This window comes from Oncorhynchus nerka, linkage group LG5 (genome assembly GCF_034236695.1).
Source record: "Oncorhynchus nerka isolate Pitt River linkage group LG5, Oner_Uvic_2.0, whole genome shotgun sequence".
In the NCBI taxonomy this organism is placed as follows: domain Eukaryota; kingdom Metazoa; phylum Chordata; class Actinopteri; order Salmoniformes; family Salmonidae; genus Oncorhynchus; species Oncorhynchus nerka.
The window spans coordinates 40,571,239-40,593,738 of record NC_088400.1 but is presented as its reverse complement, the minus strand read 5'-3'; the positions used below and the strand labels follow the sequence as shown (position 1 = coordinate 40,593,738).

Below are 22,500 nucleotides of genomic sequence, written 5' to 3'. Positions count from 1 at the left end.
CTCTTGGCTGTGGAACAAATGAGTGTCTTGCATTCAATGTCAGGCAATTAGGCTACAAACAAGTAGGCCTAATTGGTATTCTGATCGGATGAAAATGCTTTGGTTTAGGCCTGGGTGGGTGGAAGAGTAGGTGGATGGAGGGTTGCGGAGAACGTGGACTGAGTGGCCCAGATGTTTCATCAGTCAGTTGGATAATAAGATATCAACGGCTTTCCTTTGTGGACAAGATGCTCCTTACTTCAACTGCCGACCGCACTTGAGTTTCTTTTTTTCCTACATGCCCCAAGCTTTTATCGCCATTACTTAACGCTCTACTCCGATTCCGCTTTCTAGTGGAAGTTAAGATGTCAGGTTCAGAACATTACCCTCAGTTATCATATCTCCATAGATGGCTGGCAGTTCAATTTTGCAGCTCAGTGGAGCTTAATCCCGAGTACCGCTTTCTGAGAAGTAAAGAGGAGAGATTTACTCTGGGAGAATGTACAGCAATATTTAGTTGGTCTGTGTTTAAAGGTAATAAAGTTTGTTGCAGAAATACACTCTGGATAGCTCGGTGAGGAATCCACATTTAGGGCTCCCGAGTGGCGCAGCTGTCTAAGGCACTGCATCTCAATGCAAGAGGCATCACTACAGTCCCTGGTTCAAATCCAGGCTGTATCACATCCGGCCGTGATTGGGAGTCCCATAGGGCGGCGCACAATTGTCCCAGTGTCACCCGGGTTTGGCCGGGGTAGGCTGTCATTGTAAATAAGAATTTGTTGATATTTGACTTGCCAAGTTAAATGAAGGTTAAATAAAATAAAACATTTCAAATGGCATACTTCAATAGCGCACCAACTGCATCCCACTGCTGGCTTGCCTCTGAAGCTAAGCAGAGTTGGTCCCTGGATGGGAGACCAGATGCTGCTGGAAGTGGTGTTGGAGGGTGCTGGCCTCCCCCCCCAAAAAATATCCCAATGCCTAAGGGAAGTGATTGGGGTGCTGTAGGGTGCTGTCTTTCGGATGGGAGATTTTAAATGGGTGTCCTGGATCTCTGTGGTCACTAAAGATCCCATGGCAGTTAACATAAGAGTAGGGGTGTTAACCCTGGTGTCCTGGCTAAATTCCCATTGTGCCCACCTGATCATCCCCAGCTTCCACTTGGCTCTTTCATCCCCCTTCCTCTTCCCTGTAACTATACCCCAGGTTGTTGCTGTAAATGAGAATGTGTTCTCAGTCAACTTACCTGGTAAAATACGAAGGGTTAAACATAAATCAAAATAAATAAGCAATTTCATCTACATGTGATTGTTAGTGATAAATTGAAGTTGTGAAAAAAAATAAGAAAGCTGAAGCATTGTAAAATACAAGTAGATTGACAAAAAGGCTGAACTTTCAACTATATCAGCTAAGTAGCCATACAGGTAACATTCCGTGCATGTGGCAGAGAGTAAGTCTTCTGATACAATATTTAGAAAGAACGATATAATTATACTATATATTGATGCAGAGATCAGAAAAATAATATGTTGGTAATCCATCGTATGTATGGAGAAACATGCAGTATTCTTCATCTAGCGTACATAGTTTATTTATTGTGGATGTTTTTTATGCATGGCTCTAAATCTAAATCGGGCCAGGCACGTCAGAGGAGGTGACATAGTCGTGCCATCATCTTATGCCAGAGCCTAAAACTCTGAGGGGACACACTCACTAATTGAGGTCAGAAAATCTCTCAAACGTGACTTTAAAAAAAAATCTTTCCCAGCCATTCGTTGCTCCTTTTAACACGATGAAATAGAGAAAGTCCTCCAGGGGTCCAATCTGAAACTAAACGCTGTATAATTCCACAGACTCCTGTCACTGGGGAATGGAGAAGGGTTCCCACACCTGTCCCTATTGCGGCGAAGGTCTCTGGGATACTTGATTCATTAACTGGGCCCATTATAGCTTCATCTGAACCGTCGCTGCTGCTCTAATCTCCTGTCAATTGAGTTGTCAATCTGGGCCTCCCCTGGCCACACTGATACCTATCTAGCTCCCATGGTTCAGAGTTGTGGGGGGGGGGAGTCCCCTGGACGTCTGACGACAGTTAAATGGATGTCTGATGGGTTTGAAATTAATCGTGCTCCCCTCGATCCACCGTTTACATGCAATCAATATGCAAAACAGAGGAGAATCTGTGCAGATGCACACTAAGCTTATCTGGTGTGCACATTTGGAATAGAGAACAAAGATGTTGATATTTGCAAGGACGGCTGCCATTCCTTTGTTTTCCTCTCTGACTCGAGACGAGCATCTAATGTGTTCTTCATGAACAAAACCAAACTAAAATATACACCAACTGCTGTACAGTACACCAGTGGTCACCAACCTTTTCTAAGTCAAGATCCCTTTCGAGGTCAAAAAGCAAGCCGAGATCGACCACTCAGATTTGTATTTAAACATGTCTTAAACAATGTCAAATGTCCCTAATAAAAACAGTTCTGTGGGAATGAGGTTTGTGCACTAGGCCTAATACATTATCACAGCATATTGGCGATCTGCCTGGCCTGACAATATTGTTCTTCTCAGACCGTATTGCATTTCAAAACAAAATAGATCAGTTGGTGTAGCACTTGTGAGGCATAGCTGAGCATAAATTGCAATCATTTGCAAATCAATCGCTTTTTATTTTACTGGACTGACGTTACCTGCATCTGATGGCCATGGTGCTTTCAAGACAACTGGGAACTCTGGGGAAAAAATGAGGTCAAATCATGACGTCAGTAATCTTCAGGTCGGAAAGTCGGAGCTCCTGAAATATACCAGAGTCTCCGACTTGAAATTCCGAGTTGGATGGCCGTTCAAAGCTTTTTTTTCAGTTCCTGGTTGTCCTGAATGCACTGAAGTTGGAGATTTCCCAGTTCCCAGTTGTTTTGAACAAGGCATTAGTCTCAGCAGAGGGAGAGAGCAGCAGAGGGTCCGCCTCTCCCGGTCCCTGCTCTCTCCTTCCTTTCCTCCAGTGAGACTTATGGGTTTTATGATGGCGAAACTCGAGCACCATATCTGCATCATACACAGATTCATGTTGCTACTATGACCAGAGAAATTGAAATATTCCTCTAAATTAAAGGAGACATGACACGCATTTAATAATAATGAAAAATGCAGGCCTATCAAGACACTAGGCTACTTATTCATTGCAGCAGTGGCTCGATTGGAAGTAGGGAGAAGTGCGTTTTATGTTTTGTAATCATTTTGAATAAAACCAGTGTTGACAGTGATGAATAAAAATGTAAACATGAACTCAAAGCAGCTCTTTGCTGTATTCTTTGACAGTCTCTCCCTGGTCACGGTTTTAAAAGTTATGAAATCTCACATAGGCTAGTATCAAACTTTGCTGTCGCCGAGGTCATGGAAGCTATAGGCTATGGGATTTGAGCTATCCGACTGATTTAGCCACAGATCTACTGGTCCACCAGGTAGGCGGAGTTTGTCTTTTCAGACTAAGGAAAGGGTTCAACATGGGAACACTATGCCTACCTGGTGCGCAGGGCTTCTGAAGTGGAACTACCGCCAACAGCGCAACACAAATAGAAAGGCTTTTCAACAAAAACGTTTGGTGATCGACTAGGATTGATAGAACAGTTGGTGACCACTGCAGCACACCGTAGGGAATCTCCTTGACCATGGAACACTAAACTGAATGTGGTTATTGCACAAATTAGATCATTACTGGAACTTTCCTTTGCTATCGACTTGTTTTTGAGTCTGTGGAGAAACCCATGCCTTTGGAGTGGGGAGAATTCCTGGGCAAGCCTAAGTGATCAAGAGTGAAATAATTTTCTATAGAGCAGAAGCCTAGGAGCCTAGGCGCACAGCCATTCTGTGGGCTGGCTTCTGTGGTGCCCAGTGGAGAACAATTAATTGACATTGATTTTGCATGTCTGCAGGACACCAATAGAGGCCCGGCTCCCCCATAGCTCTGAGTGGTGTTTGGAGAGTGGGGAGGCAGCTGGGTATGAAAAGGCCACCCCTGAGTATGAATGCTAATGGAATTGATTTATTTCCCCGTGTCCTGCAGTGAGACCTCAGGCTAATAATGCGAAGGAGTGGACAGAGACTCTGCTGTGTGCTAAACAGTACAGTTTGCTGAATAATGATGTGGAAAACCAGTCTTTATTTATCGACTTAACAGTGTGGATTGTCTCCATGGAAGTCCTCGAATCAGTACAAAACCGTTGTTGTGAGGAGTTTACTGAATATTAATGATACTTTATTGATGGTTTTGTCAAGGCCAGCCGTGCGTCTCTGTTGTTGTTTACAGTTTTGATCCAAATGAGGAGCCATGTTGCACGTTAGCAACCTTTCGAGACGAGGGAAATCTCCTCGTGATAGCTGGCAGAGCCTACAGCCGTGAAACATCTGACGCAGATACTGCAGTGGGTTCTGTTTTCCCACCATTAACCCGAAGGGCGTGTAGTTGGTATATCATCAGCTACTTTCTTATAAACAAATCATGTGTTCAATTAAATCTGAGAGGTTAAACAACTTGTGAAATGTCCACGGAAAGAATCAGATTTGAAATGCAATAATTGCAATGCTAAACCTCCACAGCGTAGAGTCATAGTTGTGTAGGACAGAGTTCGTCTGTTCATCTTTTTATGTCACTGTAAAACGGTCTCATTAATTCATTACTTCTAAAACATAAGAGGGTTGGACATTGAAGCAAAAGACAATTACATTGGAAGATATGGATACAATGGCACCTGCTCAAATGGAGAGCTTTTTGAGTGAGATGATAAACAACTAAATACAATTGCTAAGTAAATGTACGTACACAAAAACCCTGCTGCTCTCTAGACATAGAACTCTGTACAAACAGAAAGCTACGCTTGCAACCTTTGAATGTTCATTAACCCATTCCAGTTTAAGCCCTGTCTAAGCCGGGGGGGGTTCTACAAAGCTATATGGAATTGTTTTAAGAAGGTCATAACAAGATCATTTTGCTATTGGATTTTGAATTTTAAGACCCTTTGAAGTATAAAAAATATATATTAAAGAATGATTTGATGAAAAATGGCCCATACAAATGCATTGAATAATATATTCACTACATGGTATAGCAGATAGTCCCCCCCAAAAAATCTAAAGGAAGTTTGTTCTGAAGTACCTGTCCTATAGCTGAGAGATATCAGAAATATCAGGAAACATTTGTTTTTGTACATGTATTTAACCCCTTTAACTTTGGCACTAAACAGTCTCCATGTATACTTCCATACATGTTTTCAACCGGGGGGCTTTCAGATGAGTTGTGAGGCCTGTGGGCATCCGAGAGCAAAAGACGGGGCATTTTAGCGTGTAGACCAAACTGTTCGGACGCAACAGACAGACGTTGGCAGATGGCTAAGAAAAACAGAGAACACCATTGTGTTCATGAGAGTAATAGTGGTTGACTCTTCCAATCCACTCCACCCTGAATTCCAGCTCCTTCCCTCTGAATGCAGGTACAGATTACTTCAAGTTAAAAAATAAAAAAAACAGGGCCAAGTTCTCTTTTATTCCGAATGCAATTCTGAAACTTAACACATGTTGGACTAACTGCACTTAGCACTTCCACTATGAAATTGCACTTACCCTGCCTATTTGGTTGTAAATATCCTTTGCTATTAACAATTGCTATTCATTGTTTTTAGATGTTAAATGTTTTATGACTCATGCAAGATGAAGTGCCACTTTGAGGACATTAAAGTTTTCTGAATCTGAATAATTTTTCCATAGAAGAGGGGTTAATCATTTGTAGGCCAAACCGCTCGGACGCTACAGAGGATTTTGTAAGAAGAGCGATTTTCGGGATGTCTCATGGTCTGAGAAACACCGCTCTAGAGGAAGCGGAAGTGCGACATTGGCGGATGTGGTGGATTGAGACGCATCCAATGCGAAAAATCTGATATCTCTAGTTCAAACTTGGCAGATTTGTATGGGGATATTTTTATTGTGCTAATTAAATGTACACGGGGGTGCAGACATCATCTCCAGGGGGTTCATTAAGAATCGAACCAAACGCTGCTTGCATAAGAGTCATTTTCCTTCCTGAGGTAAAACGCTAGAAAATATCCCATCATCGAGTCCTATACTCGGCATTTAAAATAATCCCCCAAATAAATTATTTATATAACCTTTGCTGGGCATACTTCCGTCATCTTTCTAGTGGATTCGTTTGATGTATAGATGTAGAATCGTAATCTGATTACTCTGCAAAGCAGGAAATGTGAACTTGTATTGTATTTGAGTTTTAAAAGGCTTCCACTTTGAATGTTTTTGACTTGATTTACCCTAACGAAAAATGTATCAACACCTACAAAAAAATAACCATTAATTATTATAATCCACATAATAATTCACATTTCCTGTTACTGCAAGATTACTTTCCTGCTGTAGCAAACTGGCTCAAATGACTGTCCTACATCTGTACAGGGTTTCTTGTCATATCAGAGACCCTTTGCTATAAGACAGACTTTGCTATAAGAGGAGCAGCATTTGCATGGCATTGACTTCCCTATTCCATTCTCCCTGCGACATGATTACCAGGTAAATCTTTTGGAAACAGGATCCAATCACCATTTGCACGACACAGTACATTCTGTTCACAGCCCTTTCGCTTTTATTGAATAGATGTCAAATTTCTTGGAAAACGTGAAGATGCATAACAGCCATGTTGAGATGAAAACGAACATCAGCAATGGACAAAAACTGTTACAAGTGATACATTGTTGTCTGCAAACGTAATGTAGTTGCTTTACTCAAATAAGACGAGAATAATTTCATATTGAGGTTTTTGGAGGTTTTTGTCTTCTTGCAGTCCTAAAAAATATTGTATGTCTCATTCCCCTATAATATAACTGCATTGCTTTTGAATTATTGATGAGAATTATGATATACAGTGAACCATTAGAAACACAAGACAATGAACAATTATATGAAATCACTTTATTCTCAGAGTGTGCGGTGATTCCATTTTGGCAGGAATGTTACAGAGACTAAAAGATCAGCCTGAAATGGCATGCAGCGAGGCTGTCAGGTGGAGCTTATCGACACGGAAGACACAAACAATTATCTTAACAACCTTGCCTACATCTCACACCATAAGCATGCATACAATTGTCAACAAATAGATGGATAGAGAGAGAGAGCGAGAGGCAGAGAGAGAGAGAGAGAGAGAGAGAGAGAAGGGTGAGAAGATTTTACAATACAAAAAATACAAAAGATACAGATTTCTCGAAGAACAACCACCAGTGGACATAAACAGGAATGATACAGACATAAAACTGCACCAGAATAAGCATCTTCTCAACACAGTTACAAACAGTCAAAGACTATGCGAAGATAGAAACATCAGACAGTTACATTCAAGTCACAACAAAGGAATATTTTAAGTGGCATTTTTGTCAGGCAGTTTTTTATCATATCGATGGTTAATTGAGGGTTGAAATGAAAGAATGGTTTAACTTAAAAAGTGAGAATGAGTGGATCAACAGTAATCTGACATGGTTTATATTAGGTTGCGTCGACACAGGCAGACCAATTCTGATATTTTTTCCCACAAATTGGTCTTTTAACCAATCACATCAGATCTCATCACATCATATTTTTTTCAGAGTTGATTCGATTGGTCAAAAGATCAATTAGCAGAAAAAAAATTGTAAGGTGAACGCACCAATTTGTAAGTCGCTCTGGATAAGAGCGTCTGCTAAATGACTTAAATGTAAATGTAATGTAAATGTATTGGGCTGCCTGTGTAAACGCAACCATAGAATCGCTAACACATTTTTATTAGACATGTGACTTGTTTCTTCAGGCAGTGGTCAATAAGTGGCTATTTCTTTTGCGCAATGTGGAGTAATTAGGTGATGATGACCATAAGGCAGTGATGCCATTTTGTAGTTAAAAGGTGAGCACTTTCAGAAATTGAATAATGTTCTACAACATGTTCCAAGAAGGAAATCTGGAACTTTGACAGAATTTCAGACTGTAAATTGCTGGAAAACCTTGTCGGGATGGGCAGTTCCAGTAGCTTTGTATTCATGGACAAGGGTCAAACCAGATGCTATCTGTCCATTATCCTCGTAAATGAAAGACGCTATGTGCTTGGTCGCTAATAATGAAATACTACATTTTCTAAATCTATTGTGATCATTACGTGAACACTACAAAATGTAATGGGTAAAAACGTACAAAAGAAAAGCTAGAATACCTGAGAATTTCAATTAACAAAACATGACATGACGAAATGTCAAATATGAACTTGGTGAGACAGTCTATCACTAACAAGACTATTCTTTGGTTTTTGATAGAAGAAAAACATGTCAATGATTATTTGACGGCTGTCGATGCATGCATGTGCCAATGACAAATAAAGAGAAGTGGTATAATTGTATAATATCAACAAGTATTGGTCGTTAATCAGCCACGTTTTACCACATTGATAAATTAGAGGCCGAAGGCAGTTCACAAGTACATAAAAATCACAGGAAGTTCAATAAATGTGCTCTATAAAGGACCTTAATGTTGCGTCTTTCATATGTCTATCTACAAACTTTGTAGGCAATTGGCATGAAGGTTTGAGAGCATACTATGTAGCTAGGTTTTTACATCATGCAGATTTTATTCTCTATTCCACAGCTACTACAGGCCCCAGAATCACACAGGTTTCTAAAGGCTAATCTTGAATCTAACTAGCATCAACGCTGGGCTGATATAAACAGTGGCAGTTTCACAAATGCCATCGGTAAACTACTTGATACTTGCCTAGTACACTCAACATCCATTGGTTTGTAAGCAAATTACAATGGCACTGAAAGCAAACGGTTACTCGGATTGTGCGTCATTGACAAATGCTAGCTAGCTAGCTTGTTCACTGCCAAAATAAAGGCTTAACAATCTATCTGTTAGCCAGCACTCTATAAGTTAGCTAGCTGCTGTAGCACATTTTGTATTTCTCTTTGATTACATGTTGGACTTTTTTTCTGTACATGGCAGGCTAGTTAGCTATTGACATTTACTTGGTCATGTGTTGTATCTACCTCAACACAAGAAAATAAATCCCCACAATTACAGAAGAGCATCAAAGCCATTCTCTTCATACTAACGACAAAATTGTCATATTTGTTGTCCCAGACCCTATGAAGCCTGCACAGGCCCTATGGAATGTCTGAAATATTTGGAATGTACATTACAGCTTAATTCATTTTAAATTAAGAAATTGAAGGAAAGGGATGAAAGAACTTCAAACATTTAGAGTTCTGTGGTACAACTGAATGACAGAAACGTCTGGGGAAATGTACATATTGACCTCTGGGGAAAACATTGACAACACATAGAGGAACATGTCGAAGGACAACTGTTTCCTATGGTGTACGCATGCCTCTCAAGTTATTAGCAGAAACGGCCTTGTCCTGCAATCTCTGTAAAGTTTAGAACACAAATTCACGGTATGGAAGAACCACAAACCAAATCCCACTGAGAGACAATGACCCGCACTGGTTGAAATGATCAATGCGATAAAACACCCTACACTAAACAAATCCTCCACCTCTCCGTTACTAGTTAGACAACGTTGTGTCTATACACACAAACACACAACATGTATTAAGCTCAACACATAACAATGAAGATTGTCTGTCTTTGATGATTCGGGATTGCACTCCCTTTAGTTAACCAACGGACACAGGACAACTTCATTTCGAACAATATATTGCACCATTGTCACTGTCTGTTCACATAAAGTGTGTTCACAACATAGTTGTGGTTGAAAAGTACATCTAGTAAATCTATTTACAGAAATTAGAATAGTTCACATATAGCCCTCTACGTCCAATTGTATTTGTTGGATTTGATTCTCACAAGTCCTACTGTTTATGAGCCAAGCAGATCGAGTTAGCAACCAGACATACAACAATGGGTTTATATTAAGCACAGGTATATCATTGTTTTATTTGTTGAGCATTTTTCTCGAGGACATCTATCATCTCAAGGAAGAACAGTTAGGATGTCTATGTATAGCCTACCGTACATAGTAGTGTCATCGAAACAAAATTGAAAACCAGAGTTATTGCCTTAAATATGAATGTATTTCACTTAATCATACCAAATGTAATGGAATTTGTAAATGTACTGTACTCCACAAAATCTATCAATGGCATGCTTGAAAAACATATGTTGTTGAATGAATGATCCATTTTCTTTATGGTTTACAACATTGTTACAATTACCAGTATCATTTTCAACATTAAAACCTATGAATGTTTTGGGACAGAGAACAGTATTAAAATGATCAATGAAGAACCAATAAAAACTACATGGATATATCAATATCATCAAGAATAAAACAGCTAAATGTAATCAAATGTTTATCTGATTTGGAGAATGTCTTAAATGTTTAAATTATGGCTTATACTCTTTATATATTTTCTGGTACTCACATATATTTATTTTAATCCAGAGGCTATTATTTACAAACAAAAATGATGGATTATAGTTTATCAGATCACATTCTAAGGCCTGGACACCTTGAAAACCTGGCATCAAATTTGTCTTTAAGTTAAGGTATTGGATCTATGCAGATGTTACGTAGGTTCATACATCACGTCATGGTATCACCAATCAGTGGTCTTCCTTCCAAACAAGACAATGTACCACATGGATAGATCGGATCATTTATCATTTAAGTTAAGGACAAATATTATGGTGCGCTGATCAAATCCAGGGCTCTTAGAAACGGGAATGTATGGGTGAAGAACGGTTGGTTGGGGTGGTGGCCTTGGTTATGTATGTTGGAAGGTTAACAATCTAATACCGCCAACGCTGTTACTTTTTATTGAACATATCCATAAATGGACCAGGGAGGAATTTCATGACCGTGTCCATGATACTTTCCTCTTCCTCCTCCTCATCACCACAGCCGGCTGGGACGGCCTTCTTAGGGCGGGTAAGACTTCCCTCTGCTGCCTGATCCAAAGCAGCCTGGGCCTCGGCTTCCTTCTCCTCCTTCTTCTTGATGCCGTACTGGAACAGCAAACAAACAAAGGCGGCCGCTTTAGGCAACAAATGTCAACTTCACTTCACACATGCACTTTAGTCATTTCTATCAAATGTGGGTCCCTCTTCAGTCTCAGTGAAGTTTTCTGCACCTCACCGTGACAACACACTACTCATACTAATACATTAATAGTAGATTTTATGATAGAGAATTACAGGGAAAGTCCACTCAGTCTACCCTGGATTACACATAATGTAGACCCACTTGGCATTGAGACGTCTGGCACTCAACCTTGCCTCCTTCAACAATTTGCATAGTAATACAAAGACCTTATGCCCCGCCCCTTTCAAAGAATTAAAGAATAAAGACTAATGGACAACATATCTTAATGGTTGTCTGTACCCATTATTGTTAGAAAATATCTCAACATTCTCTTGTCTTTGATCAAGCAGTGTAAAACACATGATGGAAAGTGGAAATAATTTCCTCTTGCGGGACAGTAAACAACAATCATTTAACCAATCAACCCATTAACCAATCAACCCATTAACCAATCAATCAACCAATCAACCCATTAACCAATCAATCAACCAATCAACACATTAACCAATCAATCAACCCATTAACCAATCAATCAACCAACCAACCCATTTACCAATCAATCAACCAATCAACCAATCAATCAATCAATCAACCCATTAACTCATTAACATTAACCAATCAATCAACCAATCAACCCATTAACCAATCAATCAACCCATTAACCAATCAATCAACCAATCAACCCATTTACCAATCAATCAACCAATCAACCCATTAACCAATCAATCAACCAATCAACCCATTAACCAATCAATCAAACCATTAACCAATCAACCAATCAACCCATTAACCAATCAATCAACCAATCAATCACCGTGATATACAACAAGAGAGCCTATTATACTGCACAGTATGATCAAAACAGGAGTGCTTTCTCTGAGATCAGCCAGGTTAGCCTCCCACTAAGCGAGCAAGGACTTGGCCTCTACAGTAGACCACTGGCAGGGAGAGCTCCTGGTGAGTTACTGCCGGATGCTGAGGAGGGGAGTACATGTAGACTGCCTGACTGATGGAACATCCTAGGGCACGGATGCGGAAGATGCGTTGTTAGTCTCCTGTGAGCCCTTTGCAACTCTCCCAAGCATAAATTCATGTGATTCTCAGGCAGTAAACATCTTAAAGGAGGATGGATCTCGTCATTTTTAGCCACAGAGAGGATATGGTTTGTGACGGGGACTCAAAGAAAGGGGGAAGACGGCGGAGTGCTCCCAGTACTGTCTAATGCGTACTGAAATCATTTTTAAATTTCACCTTTATTTATCCAGGTAAACTAGTTGAGAACAAGTTCTCATTTACAACTGCGACCTGGACAAGATAAAGCAACGCAGTGCGACAGAACAACAACACAGAGTTACAAATGGAATAAACAAGCATACTGTCAATAACACAATAGAAAAAAATAAAGTCTATATACAGTGTGTGCAAATGGCATGAGGAGGTAAGGCAATAAATAGGCTATAGTAGCAAAGTAATTACAATTTAGCAGATTAACACTGGAGTGATTGAGCAGATGATGATGAGCAGATGATGGTGTGTAAAGTAGTGATACTGGTGTTCAAAAGAGCAGCAAAGTAAATAAAAAACAATATGGGGATGAGGTAGATAGATTGGGTGGGCTATTTACAGATGGACTATGTACAGCTGCAGCGATCGGTTAGCTGCTCAGATAGGTGATGTTTATAGTTAGTGAGGGAAATGTAAGTCTCTAGCTTCAGCGATTTTTGCAATTCGATCCAGTCACTGGCAGCAGAGAACTGGAAGGAAAGGAGGCCAAAGGAGGTGTTGGCTTTGCTAATGCTGATCATGTTTTGCCTTCTTTTGTCATAATTACACAAATCAAAAGTGTGTAAGACATTCATTAAAATGTATCAGACTGATCATATTTTATCTTCCAATATGAATTAGCTCAGTTTTCATGATTCTTTCATGTTAGGCCTCCTAGAAAAAAGTGTTCTCTCATCTTTGAGGCTTGAATAATGAAATAAGCTCACTCACTTGATTTTCAAAGACAATTCCTCACTGCTTTACACAAAACACAATAGAGGCAGCACTAGCTTTCCAGAAGTTACTGGAGGAGCCGTAGCTTTTTGCTGATGCCAATAGTGGTTGTGCATGTTGCAGAAGATCAACAGAGATGTTGGTGCATTTCAGTCACGTTGTGGAGCGGAACATGGAGATGCAGTCTTAATCCTGGTGTAAATTAGGCCCGCTGGGTGCCAGTGCCGCCAATAAGACGCTGCGTCTTTAGCCCTCTCTCTTTGCATAGCAATTGATCAGCATCAAATAGGAAGTTGGTTATCTCACAGCGGGTGATGATTCCACGCATTACTCTATGCTTAGTAATATTTACAGATTCCATACATCAAGGAAACCTTTAAGTCTGGTTTAAAGACTGATCACATCTTTTATGTTGGAAGTTAAGGTACATTCCTCAGAAAACGAAGTCTGTTAACATTGTGGTTTTAAAGCCCGATGCCATTTCACTGCTTTAGCTCCCTTGTGTTGGACTCGTATTCCTGCTCTCTCTCATATCTCTCTTATTCAGGGTCACACAAAAAACTGTGTCAGTTTCAGTGAAGTCTTCCACAGTCTTTCGGTTTCCAACGTGTGCTGAAGCTGCACTGTAATTTCTGTCTTTTGCCAAAACGAGGGCCCTCAGGATTCTCCAACACTAAAGTAAGTTTCTTTGAGGTTATATCAAGTCAAGCTTCTCCTACCAGGTTCAAAAGACACCACCACTGAACCAAGCTGCCATACTCTCAACATTGGATGGCAGTGAGAAGTAATGATCAAATAGGAATTTGACAAGCATAGTGCATTGTTTAGTTCTGCACAGACAGACGGACAGTCAGACACACACATAAACACACACACACACACATACTCACACACACACACACACACACACACACACACATACTCACACACACACACACACACACACACACACACACACACACACACACACACACACACACACACACACACACACACACACACACACACACACACACACACACAGTGGCTTTACATTATGATAATGCATGCATGAGTTTTGCATCGGAAGACAATCACATGTGAGTATGATCCGTGCAACGGGGTTGAAGCTATTTGCATAAGATTCAATGTTCAACGTGATGCCATTTTTACCTTATCCCTGATGCCCTGTCGGACGTTTTCTCTCTCCGATTCCATTTTTGCATATTTTGCCTTCCTCTCCTCCTCCTGTTGTCGAAGTGCCTCTTGTCTTTCCTCCTCCTTTTTCTCCGCATCAGGGTCCTTCTCAGCCTCTTCCCCACCCAACATTTTCCCCATGTCTTTGGTGGCTCCTTTAGAGGTGAATGAAAGTGGGGGAAGAAATGTCAGCCATGAGTCTGTGATGCGGGAACCTACAGTACAGTACTGAACAACAGAGGAAACAAGAAGTGACCAGCCTGAACGTGAACCCAATAAAAAATAATCTCCTCTTCCTTTTGATGGGCTTTGTGTTGGTTTCTTTGGCCATGACTATCTCTGTCAGAGGCTGAGCCACGCACAAATGTTCCAACTGGACAGTGGGTCAAGACCCGAGAGCAAAGGGATTTTTTATGGTTTGGAGTTCTATGGTAGGATTTGGAGGTGGCTGATTATAAGAAGACACAGTAATAGAAACACATCCTTGACCCCTGGCATGGCTTCTTAGATATGATAGACAACTGAATTGTATTATGGAGAAATAGCTCTTGGGTGATTCATTGGCTCACTTTTATTCAGTGAAAAGAGGCTGGACAGAGTTGCCAAAAACCAATTGAATAGGCCTTCCCTCAGAGATGAATTGCTTATACAAGCTCTGCATTGACCACGCAGATGGACATTTTCATATGTCGACATATTGGGGAGGAAAAGAGAATGTGATGACAATAACTCGTTCAGAAATGATGAGACATAGGCAGATGGTTATTATAAATGGAGAGAGGGGAGTTCATTAACATCTAGTGGTTTACTCCATGCAGAGATTTGGCTGAAGTATTCGATAGTGGGGCCAGGCAAAGTCATATAGATCACATCTGGGCCATGCACAAGTTTTCCCAAGATAAAAAAAAAGTACACATCATAATCAATCAGTGTGCTGAGCCTACGAAACGTCCCTTTCCCATGTCTCTGAGAAGGATGCTTGTATATTTACCTAAAATCAAGACATCATACTTCAGCTAAACATTTCCATGAATAATGGATTAGAGAATATCTACATAACTTTTAAACTTGTAAAAGCCCCCCATCCTACATTTAGAGAGAGATTAAGCCCTGTATAGAGTCAGACTGCTGAGGGCTGCTCCAATATGCATTCCCTCACAATGAGGTCTGACACAGAGCATGTCGATGAATGAGACATTGTGTATTCAGTCCGGGAAGCTTCACCTCCTCTCCCCCAACCGCTGGAGGCATGCCAGTCCTCTCTCTCTCTCTCTCCCAGCTGCCTATGGATAGTCAGACTCCCTGACACACCACACCGCTCAGGCCCGACTCGCTGGAAATGGATTTTAATGAGGACTGGGCCAACCTGATGGCGGATAAAGATGCGGTGGAGATGGCTCCACCACAGCCCATCCTTTATGAGCCTTTCCCGTCCAAAAGGCTCACTCTTTCAGCATTTGCCCCTCTGTCTTGATCCAATCTGTGCAAAGTTCCAACAAGCCAGGCTGCATCCAGCTCTCCAGAGGAGGAAGCCGAACACACGGCCATCTGGTCTCCACCCGAAATTGATGAGCGATTGCCCGCCATGACCTTGGGGGTCGCTGGCTACTCTCCACTTTGCATTCTGATACTGGCAAGTGGGAGTTAGGCAAAGCTGCAAAACCTCGTCCTGACAAGAAGACCGCTAATTAATAAACGCATTTATGTTTGGTGTTACATTAGCGAGTTACATAGCAAACAAACGGCTAGGGCTAGGGTATGTTGACATCTCACAAAGGGTCAGTCTTAAAAATATTTTGGGATAGGGGGCAGCATTTTCACTTTTGGATGAATAGCGTGCCCAGAGTGAACTGCCTCCTACTCTGTCCCAGATGCTAATATATGCATATTATTATTAGTATTGGATGGAAAACACTCTGAAGTTTCTAAAACTGTTTGAATGATGTCTGTGAGTATAACAGAACTCATATGGCAGGCGAAAACCTGAGACAAATCCAACCAGCAAGTGGGACATCTGGGGTTTGTAGTTTTTCAAAGCTTGGCCTACCGAATACACATTGAGATATGGATGAAGTTGTACTTCCTACGGCTTCCACTAGATGTCAACAATATTTCGAAACTTGAATGAGGATTATACTATAAAGGAGGGGCTCATGAGACCTCTTTGAGTCAGTGGTCTGGCAGAGTGCCTTGGTCTCATGACGCGCGCTCCCGACAGAGTTACCTCTCGTTCCAGTGCTTTTCTGAAGACAAAGGAATTCTCTGGTTGGAACATTATTGATGTTTTATGTTAAACACATCCTAAGATGGATTCCATACATCGTTTGACATGTTTCTAAAGGACTGTAATGGAACTTTTTGAGTTTTTGTCTGGACGAAGTGCATGCGCCTCATGAAGATGGATTACTAGGCTGAACGCGCTAACAACAAGTGGCTATTTGGACATAAATGATAGAACTTTATGGAACAAATCAGTCATTTATTGTCGAACTGGAATTCCTGGGAGTGCCTTCTGATGAAGATCATCAAAGGTAAGTGAATATTTATGGTGTTGTTTCTAACTTTGTTGACTCCAAAATGGCGGACATTCCTCTGGCTGTTTTGGGTTCTGAGCGCCGTTCTCAGATTATGCTTTTTCCGTAAAGTTTTTTTTTTAAATCTAACACAGCAGTTGCATTAAGGAGAAGTCTATCTTTAATTCTGTGAATAACCCTTGCGTCTTTTATCAATGTTTATTATGAGTATTTCTGCAAAATCACCGGATGTTTTGGAATCAAAACATTACTGCACGTAAGGCGCCAATGTAAACTGAGATTTTGGGATATAAATATGCACATTATCGAACAAAACATACATGTATTGTGTAACATGATGTCCTATCAGTGTCATCTGATGAAGATCATCAAAGGTTAGTGATTAATTTTATCTATATTTCTGCTTTTTGTGACTCCTATCTTTGGCTGGAAAAATGGCTGTGTGTTTTTTCGACTTGGCTATGACCTAACATAATCATATGTTGTGCTTTCGCTGTAAAGCATTTTTTAAATCGGACATGATGGGTAGATTAACAAGATTTTTATCTTTAATTTGCTGTATTGGACTTGTTAATGTGTGAAAGTTACATGTTTCTAAAAAACATTTTTGAATTTCGCGCACTGCCTTTTCAGCAGAATGTTGTCGAGGGGTTCCGCTAGCGGAACGCCTGCCCTAGAAAGGTTAACAGTCTTAACAGTGGATGTCTTATAATGCGCCATTGAACACCAATGTTTACGATACGTAACACACAGGGGTGAAATATAGGGGAATGGAATGAAGTTTCACTCCTTAGTATTGGAGACAACGTACAGTAGATTTGTATACTGTTTAAAATTGCACAATCCCCCTCCCCCAGCTATAATATTGTAATCTTGTGACACTTCCAGTTACAATGATGGTCTATCTTCCACTATATTAATTGTATTATGAGTGGGATGTGATGTTATTTTTTATATTTTTTATTTTATTTCATCTTTATTTAACCAGGTAGGCCAGTTGAGAACAAGTTCTCATTTACAACCGCGACCTGGCCAAGATAAAGCATAGCAGAGCGACAGAAACAACAACACATAGTTACACATAAACAAACGTACAGTCAATAACACAACAAAAAAGAAACATAGAAAGATCTATCTACAGTGTGTGCAAATGTAGAAGAGTAGGGAGGTAAGGCAATAAATAGGCCCTAGAGGTGAAAAGAATTACAATTTAGCATTAATACTGGAGTGATAGATGTGCAAGTAGAGATACTGGGGTGCAAGAGAGCAAGAGGGTAAGTAAAAATATGGGGATGAAGTAGTCGGGTGTGCTATTTACAGATTGGTTATGTACAGGTACAGTGATAGGTAAGATGCTCAGACAGCTGATGCTTAAAGTTAGAGAGGGAGATATAAGACTCCAGTATCTCTACTTGCACATCATCATGTGAGATATTGTGTCTTTAAATGTAGACCATGCGGAAGCTAGCTGAATACAAAGCTGAAAAAGACAATACAACTATTTCATGTACCTTTCTACAAAACCTTTGTAATGTTATTAATTCGCAGCTGTACAAAATGATTACTTTGGGAGAACTCATGACAGGCAAGGCCGTGATAAGCTCTACTGAAGAGCAGACTCATTGCAGTGACTTTATTCTACAAAGGACAAAAAAGAATTGGAGAATTAAGGGGACAAATGATTTTACACTAACTAATATTTTCACTCAAGGTCAGAATAAGCAAAAGTCTAAACAATTTCTTGAACGTCTCTACAAGGTACAGTAGGAGCCACTGTCAGTAATTTCCCTCTAGTGTGTGTGGGACCAATCATTTGAGTGAACTCTCTCCATGGTTGCCAGTAGCCTGGGGAGATGTTTCCAACTCGCACACACAGTATTTTCTACTGACTGTTTGAGGCCTGTCTGCCTCAAAATAAATACGCATGCCAATGTTTCACACAGCAACAAGTTCTCAGTCAAATTTTACTCTAAATACATTATTTTGTCATGGTATTCTCATATCTGTGTGTGTAATGCTGTAATTCGAATTTATTTCACACATGATGGCCCTTTCCTGGCCTATGGCTGTGGTAATAAACCAGATAAATTACATGGAAATAACATGATATCTCAGCCCTGCCTATATTATTGATGATCTGCACGTGAGCACTTCTCCTTTGTGAAATCCTGTGTGCTTCATTATCTGTATTTAATTAACTACATTTTATCCTAGCAATGCTGCATGCTCTGTTCCTCTTCTCCCATCACACCGTGTGCTTAATCTCCGCACCAGAGGCTAATTAGCTCATCTGTTTGTGACAAAGTTGCAGCGGAGCAGCATGAGACAGCCACCATCCCTTTAGTCTTAGTGGTGACATCCCCTACCAGCTGTGCAGCCTAAGCGCTAACGGAAATGGTCTGGTTGCTGAGGCCTTTCGGGCGCATTCACTGAGAGGATTCTCTGTGTAGAAGCTAGCTAACAGGCGCTAACAGGCGCTAACAGGCGCTAACTCAACAGAGCTTGAAAGGGTCTCCTCAGCTCAGTTTGGGCCCGAGGGCCACTGTCAGAGGAGAAGAGGGTGAGTGTGCATCGTAGCACAAAGAGTTGAAATTGAAAGGGATCAAGAGAATTTGAAGTTGAGGAAGGGCAAGGTCACATGTTGGCTTAAAATGTGCCATGTTACGTATAGGCATGCAGTGGACTTGGTGGAGAGTGAGAGAGTGAGAGGAAGAGGGGAGCAAATGGTACACTTGACAGGATGTGTGTGTGCGTGTGTGTGTGTGTACACAATAGGTGTTTTGTCCTTGTGTGTGTTGGGGGGTGTTTGGAGGTGGCTCCATGTGGTTGTTACCGGCAGAGAACAAAATGTACCATAGTTGACAGTATGTGTGTGACACTCTGTGTGTGTGTGTGTGTGCCTGTGTATGTGCGTGTGTGTGTGCCTGTGTGTGTGCGTGTGTGTGTGTGCGCGCGTGTGTGCGTGTGTGTACACAGTATGTGTTGTATCCTTGTGTGTGTTGGGGGGTGTTTGGAGGTGGCTCCGTGTGGGTGTTACCGGCAGAGAACAAAATGTACCATACTTGACAGTGTGTGTGTGTGTGTGTGTGTGTGTGTGTGTGTGTGTGTGTGTGTGTGTGTGTGTGTGTGTGTGTGTGTGTGTGTGTGTGTGTGTGTGTGTGTGTGTGTGCGTGTGTGTGCGTGTGCATGCAGTAGGTGTCTTGTCCTTGTATGTGTGTGTGGGTGTTTAGAGGTGGCGCCGTGTGGGTGTTACCGGCAGAGAACAAAATGTACTTAGAGTTGACAGTATGTGTGTGACTCTGTGTGTGTGTGTGACTCTGTGTGTGTGTGACTGTGTGTGTGTGTGTGTGTGTGTGTGTGTGTGTGTGTGTGTGTGTGTGTGTGTGTGTGTGTGTGTGTGTGTGTGTGTGTGTGTGTGTGTGTGTGTGTAAGAAGGTCGCTGTGCCCTGTTGAAGGACTGTGGGGGGGGGGGGGCGGGCGAAAGTAGCCCCTGCGGAACCCAAACACGTGGTGTTAGCGGGGAGCAGAGGCACCAGCTCAAGGACTGTGTTCCTTCTCCTCCATCTGTCATCCATCACACCTGTCCCAGGGCTACAGGCCAGCCCTCTCTTGCACTCTCTTGCACTTCTACTCCCAGGACAGACACCACCTTGAATTGGCTCTGAAAGATTGAGCCTCTTTTAATTGTGATAGGTCAATAGCATGGTGGGATGGGGTGTCAAGTCAAGTCAAAAAAAAGGTGATATGCACATTCAAAAGGTTCACAGGTGGTGCTAGGTGATTTAGCAATGTATCAGAAAAATAGGAATCATGCAGAGAGTCTTGCTACTTCCAGAATGTTGTTCATAGTTACATTGTTATATTGTGACAGTAAGGCTCTTCAACAGAACATCAAATTTTGGGTGGAGTAATACTGTGTGGTTCCTTCAAAACTACCTCTGAAGCAGGGTCAAGTGGTAGGATATTGTAAGAGCAATTGCCTTTGTAGAGCTAGTCACACAGCAGACACCAACCTGAAGCACACCAGTTTGTTGCCAAGAAATAGCTTGGTTGGTTCAATAAAATTTAAAAAACACACCAACCACTGAGAGAGGTAGATCAATTTTCCATTTGAGATTTTATAAAGCAATCTATTGGTCCTCCCCAGCCAGCCTCCCAACACATCCCCCATTTCCCACCCGTGATGCAGCTCCCAAAACCATAACAGCGTGCAAGGTATAACTGATGGTCTTTTCTGGAATTATATATCTATCAGTGGTGGATGAAAGTGGGAAAAACGACCATATAAAAGGGCCCCAATGGCTGAGGGATTTGGCCTGCAGACAGGTCGGTAATGAGACTTGGGTTTTTTATGTGTTGGCGAGCGGGATGGGTTGGAATGGGAAGGGGGAGGTACAGTGGACCCACAGCCACCATATCTAAGGTAAATCTCCCAGGGAAGATGGAGAACGAAGACAGAAGGTTCATCATTGCTGCGTTGTATCACCCATTCTCCGCCACAGACTCTCAGCATGGAAATGAGCTAGCAAGACCCAACGCATGTATCACCATGCGGTTCACACCAACAACCCGGCGCCCCATTTATCTACAGAGGACGCAGGTCACCCACGGCCCATTGTTTACCACAACCAAGATCTACATTTGCATTAAGGAGGAATTCACCCACTATAAGGGACTAAATGTAGTATTGTCAAGGGAGCACAGAGACAGAATCATAAGCTTCACAATGATGATGTCTGCACAATGTCATTTGAACAGCTGTGTTCTCTTTACGCCACAATCATAGGAGGAGTAGGCGTATCACTATCTGCCTTTAAATAGAGTTTAGGGCTGATTGATTTTCTCTGCTTCCTCAGATAAGCACTGTCTTTAGCGGAGCGTGCTGTAACAACCATGGGCAGCCTAGGGTGGTTCACTTGGTTGTCTGCCAGAGATCATAGAAGGCCATTGCAGACCTTCATAAGTGATTACGCTCGTGTCACTGGGTAAAAAGTCACGGACGGCAGCGAAGCGGAGAACACCAACCCACTGACACTGAGGATACAGAGGACCCACTTCACAGGAAATGAGATAAAAAACACTGCCATGCTGGGGGAAACGCTAAAGGCTGTGACTTTTACAAGCTTTCTGCTTAACAAGACCCTTCAGTTCTTAGGAGATGCAGAAAGATGAGATGGTTCGGCCAAGCTGAATGAGACAGTGTGACAGACTGGAACTGTGCAGCTGAAGGGCACGACTGTACCCTTTAGCCAAAAGGTTTCTAAACTCAAACGGGGCATAAAGTAGCCCTCTATGGAGAACAGCAGTATAGTGCAGAGTGGAGTGTACAATAACCAAATGTATTACTATCTATTACCAGTGTGTATTAACATAGTTTTCTCCTGTGCATTTATTCTAAAGAGAAATCTAGCTCATTAGTCCATTGCACCAGGGTTGGTAAAGGGCCCAGCTGTATGCTGTAGTTGACTACTCAGGACTACTCTGTGTGCTCCTCCTGATCCAGAGAAAGCAAACACAGCTCGAACAATTCAACCTTGGGGGATGCCATTTTGCTGGGGTGCAAGGGCTAGGATTAATACCATTTGCTAGATTCAGCCCAGATATGGCGAATGGCAGTTAAGTGCTGTAACTGCCTTTCAACATATCTGAGCTGAATCTAGCAAATGGTGCCCTTACACCCCAGCAAAATGG

General features: G+C 41.6%; 1 protein-coding gene and 1 long non-coding RNA gene across 2 annotated transcripts in view; both read right to left on the bottom strand.

The window, feature by feature from the left end:
* LOC115129503 (uncharacterized) overlaps positions 1-22,500 on the bottom strand; it is a 173,039-nt gene that overhangs the window by 84,950 nt on the left and 65,589 nt on the right. The window lies entirely within an intron of this gene.
* The window catches only part of LOC115129504 (complexin-1-like), a 45,951-nt gene continuing 30,382 nt past the window's right edge, over positions 6,932-22,500 (bottom strand). The window contains exons 3-4 of the mRNA XM_029659916.2: positions 14,252-14,430; positions 6,932-11,025 (exon numbers count right to left, since the gene is read on the bottom strand). Of these exons, the coding sequence (XP_029515776.1) occupies positions 10,828-11,025; positions 14,252-14,430 (377 nt within the window). The 3' untranslated portion in view covers positions 6,932-10,827. The remainder of the gene's footprint in view (positions 11,026-14,251; positions 14,431-22,500) is intronic.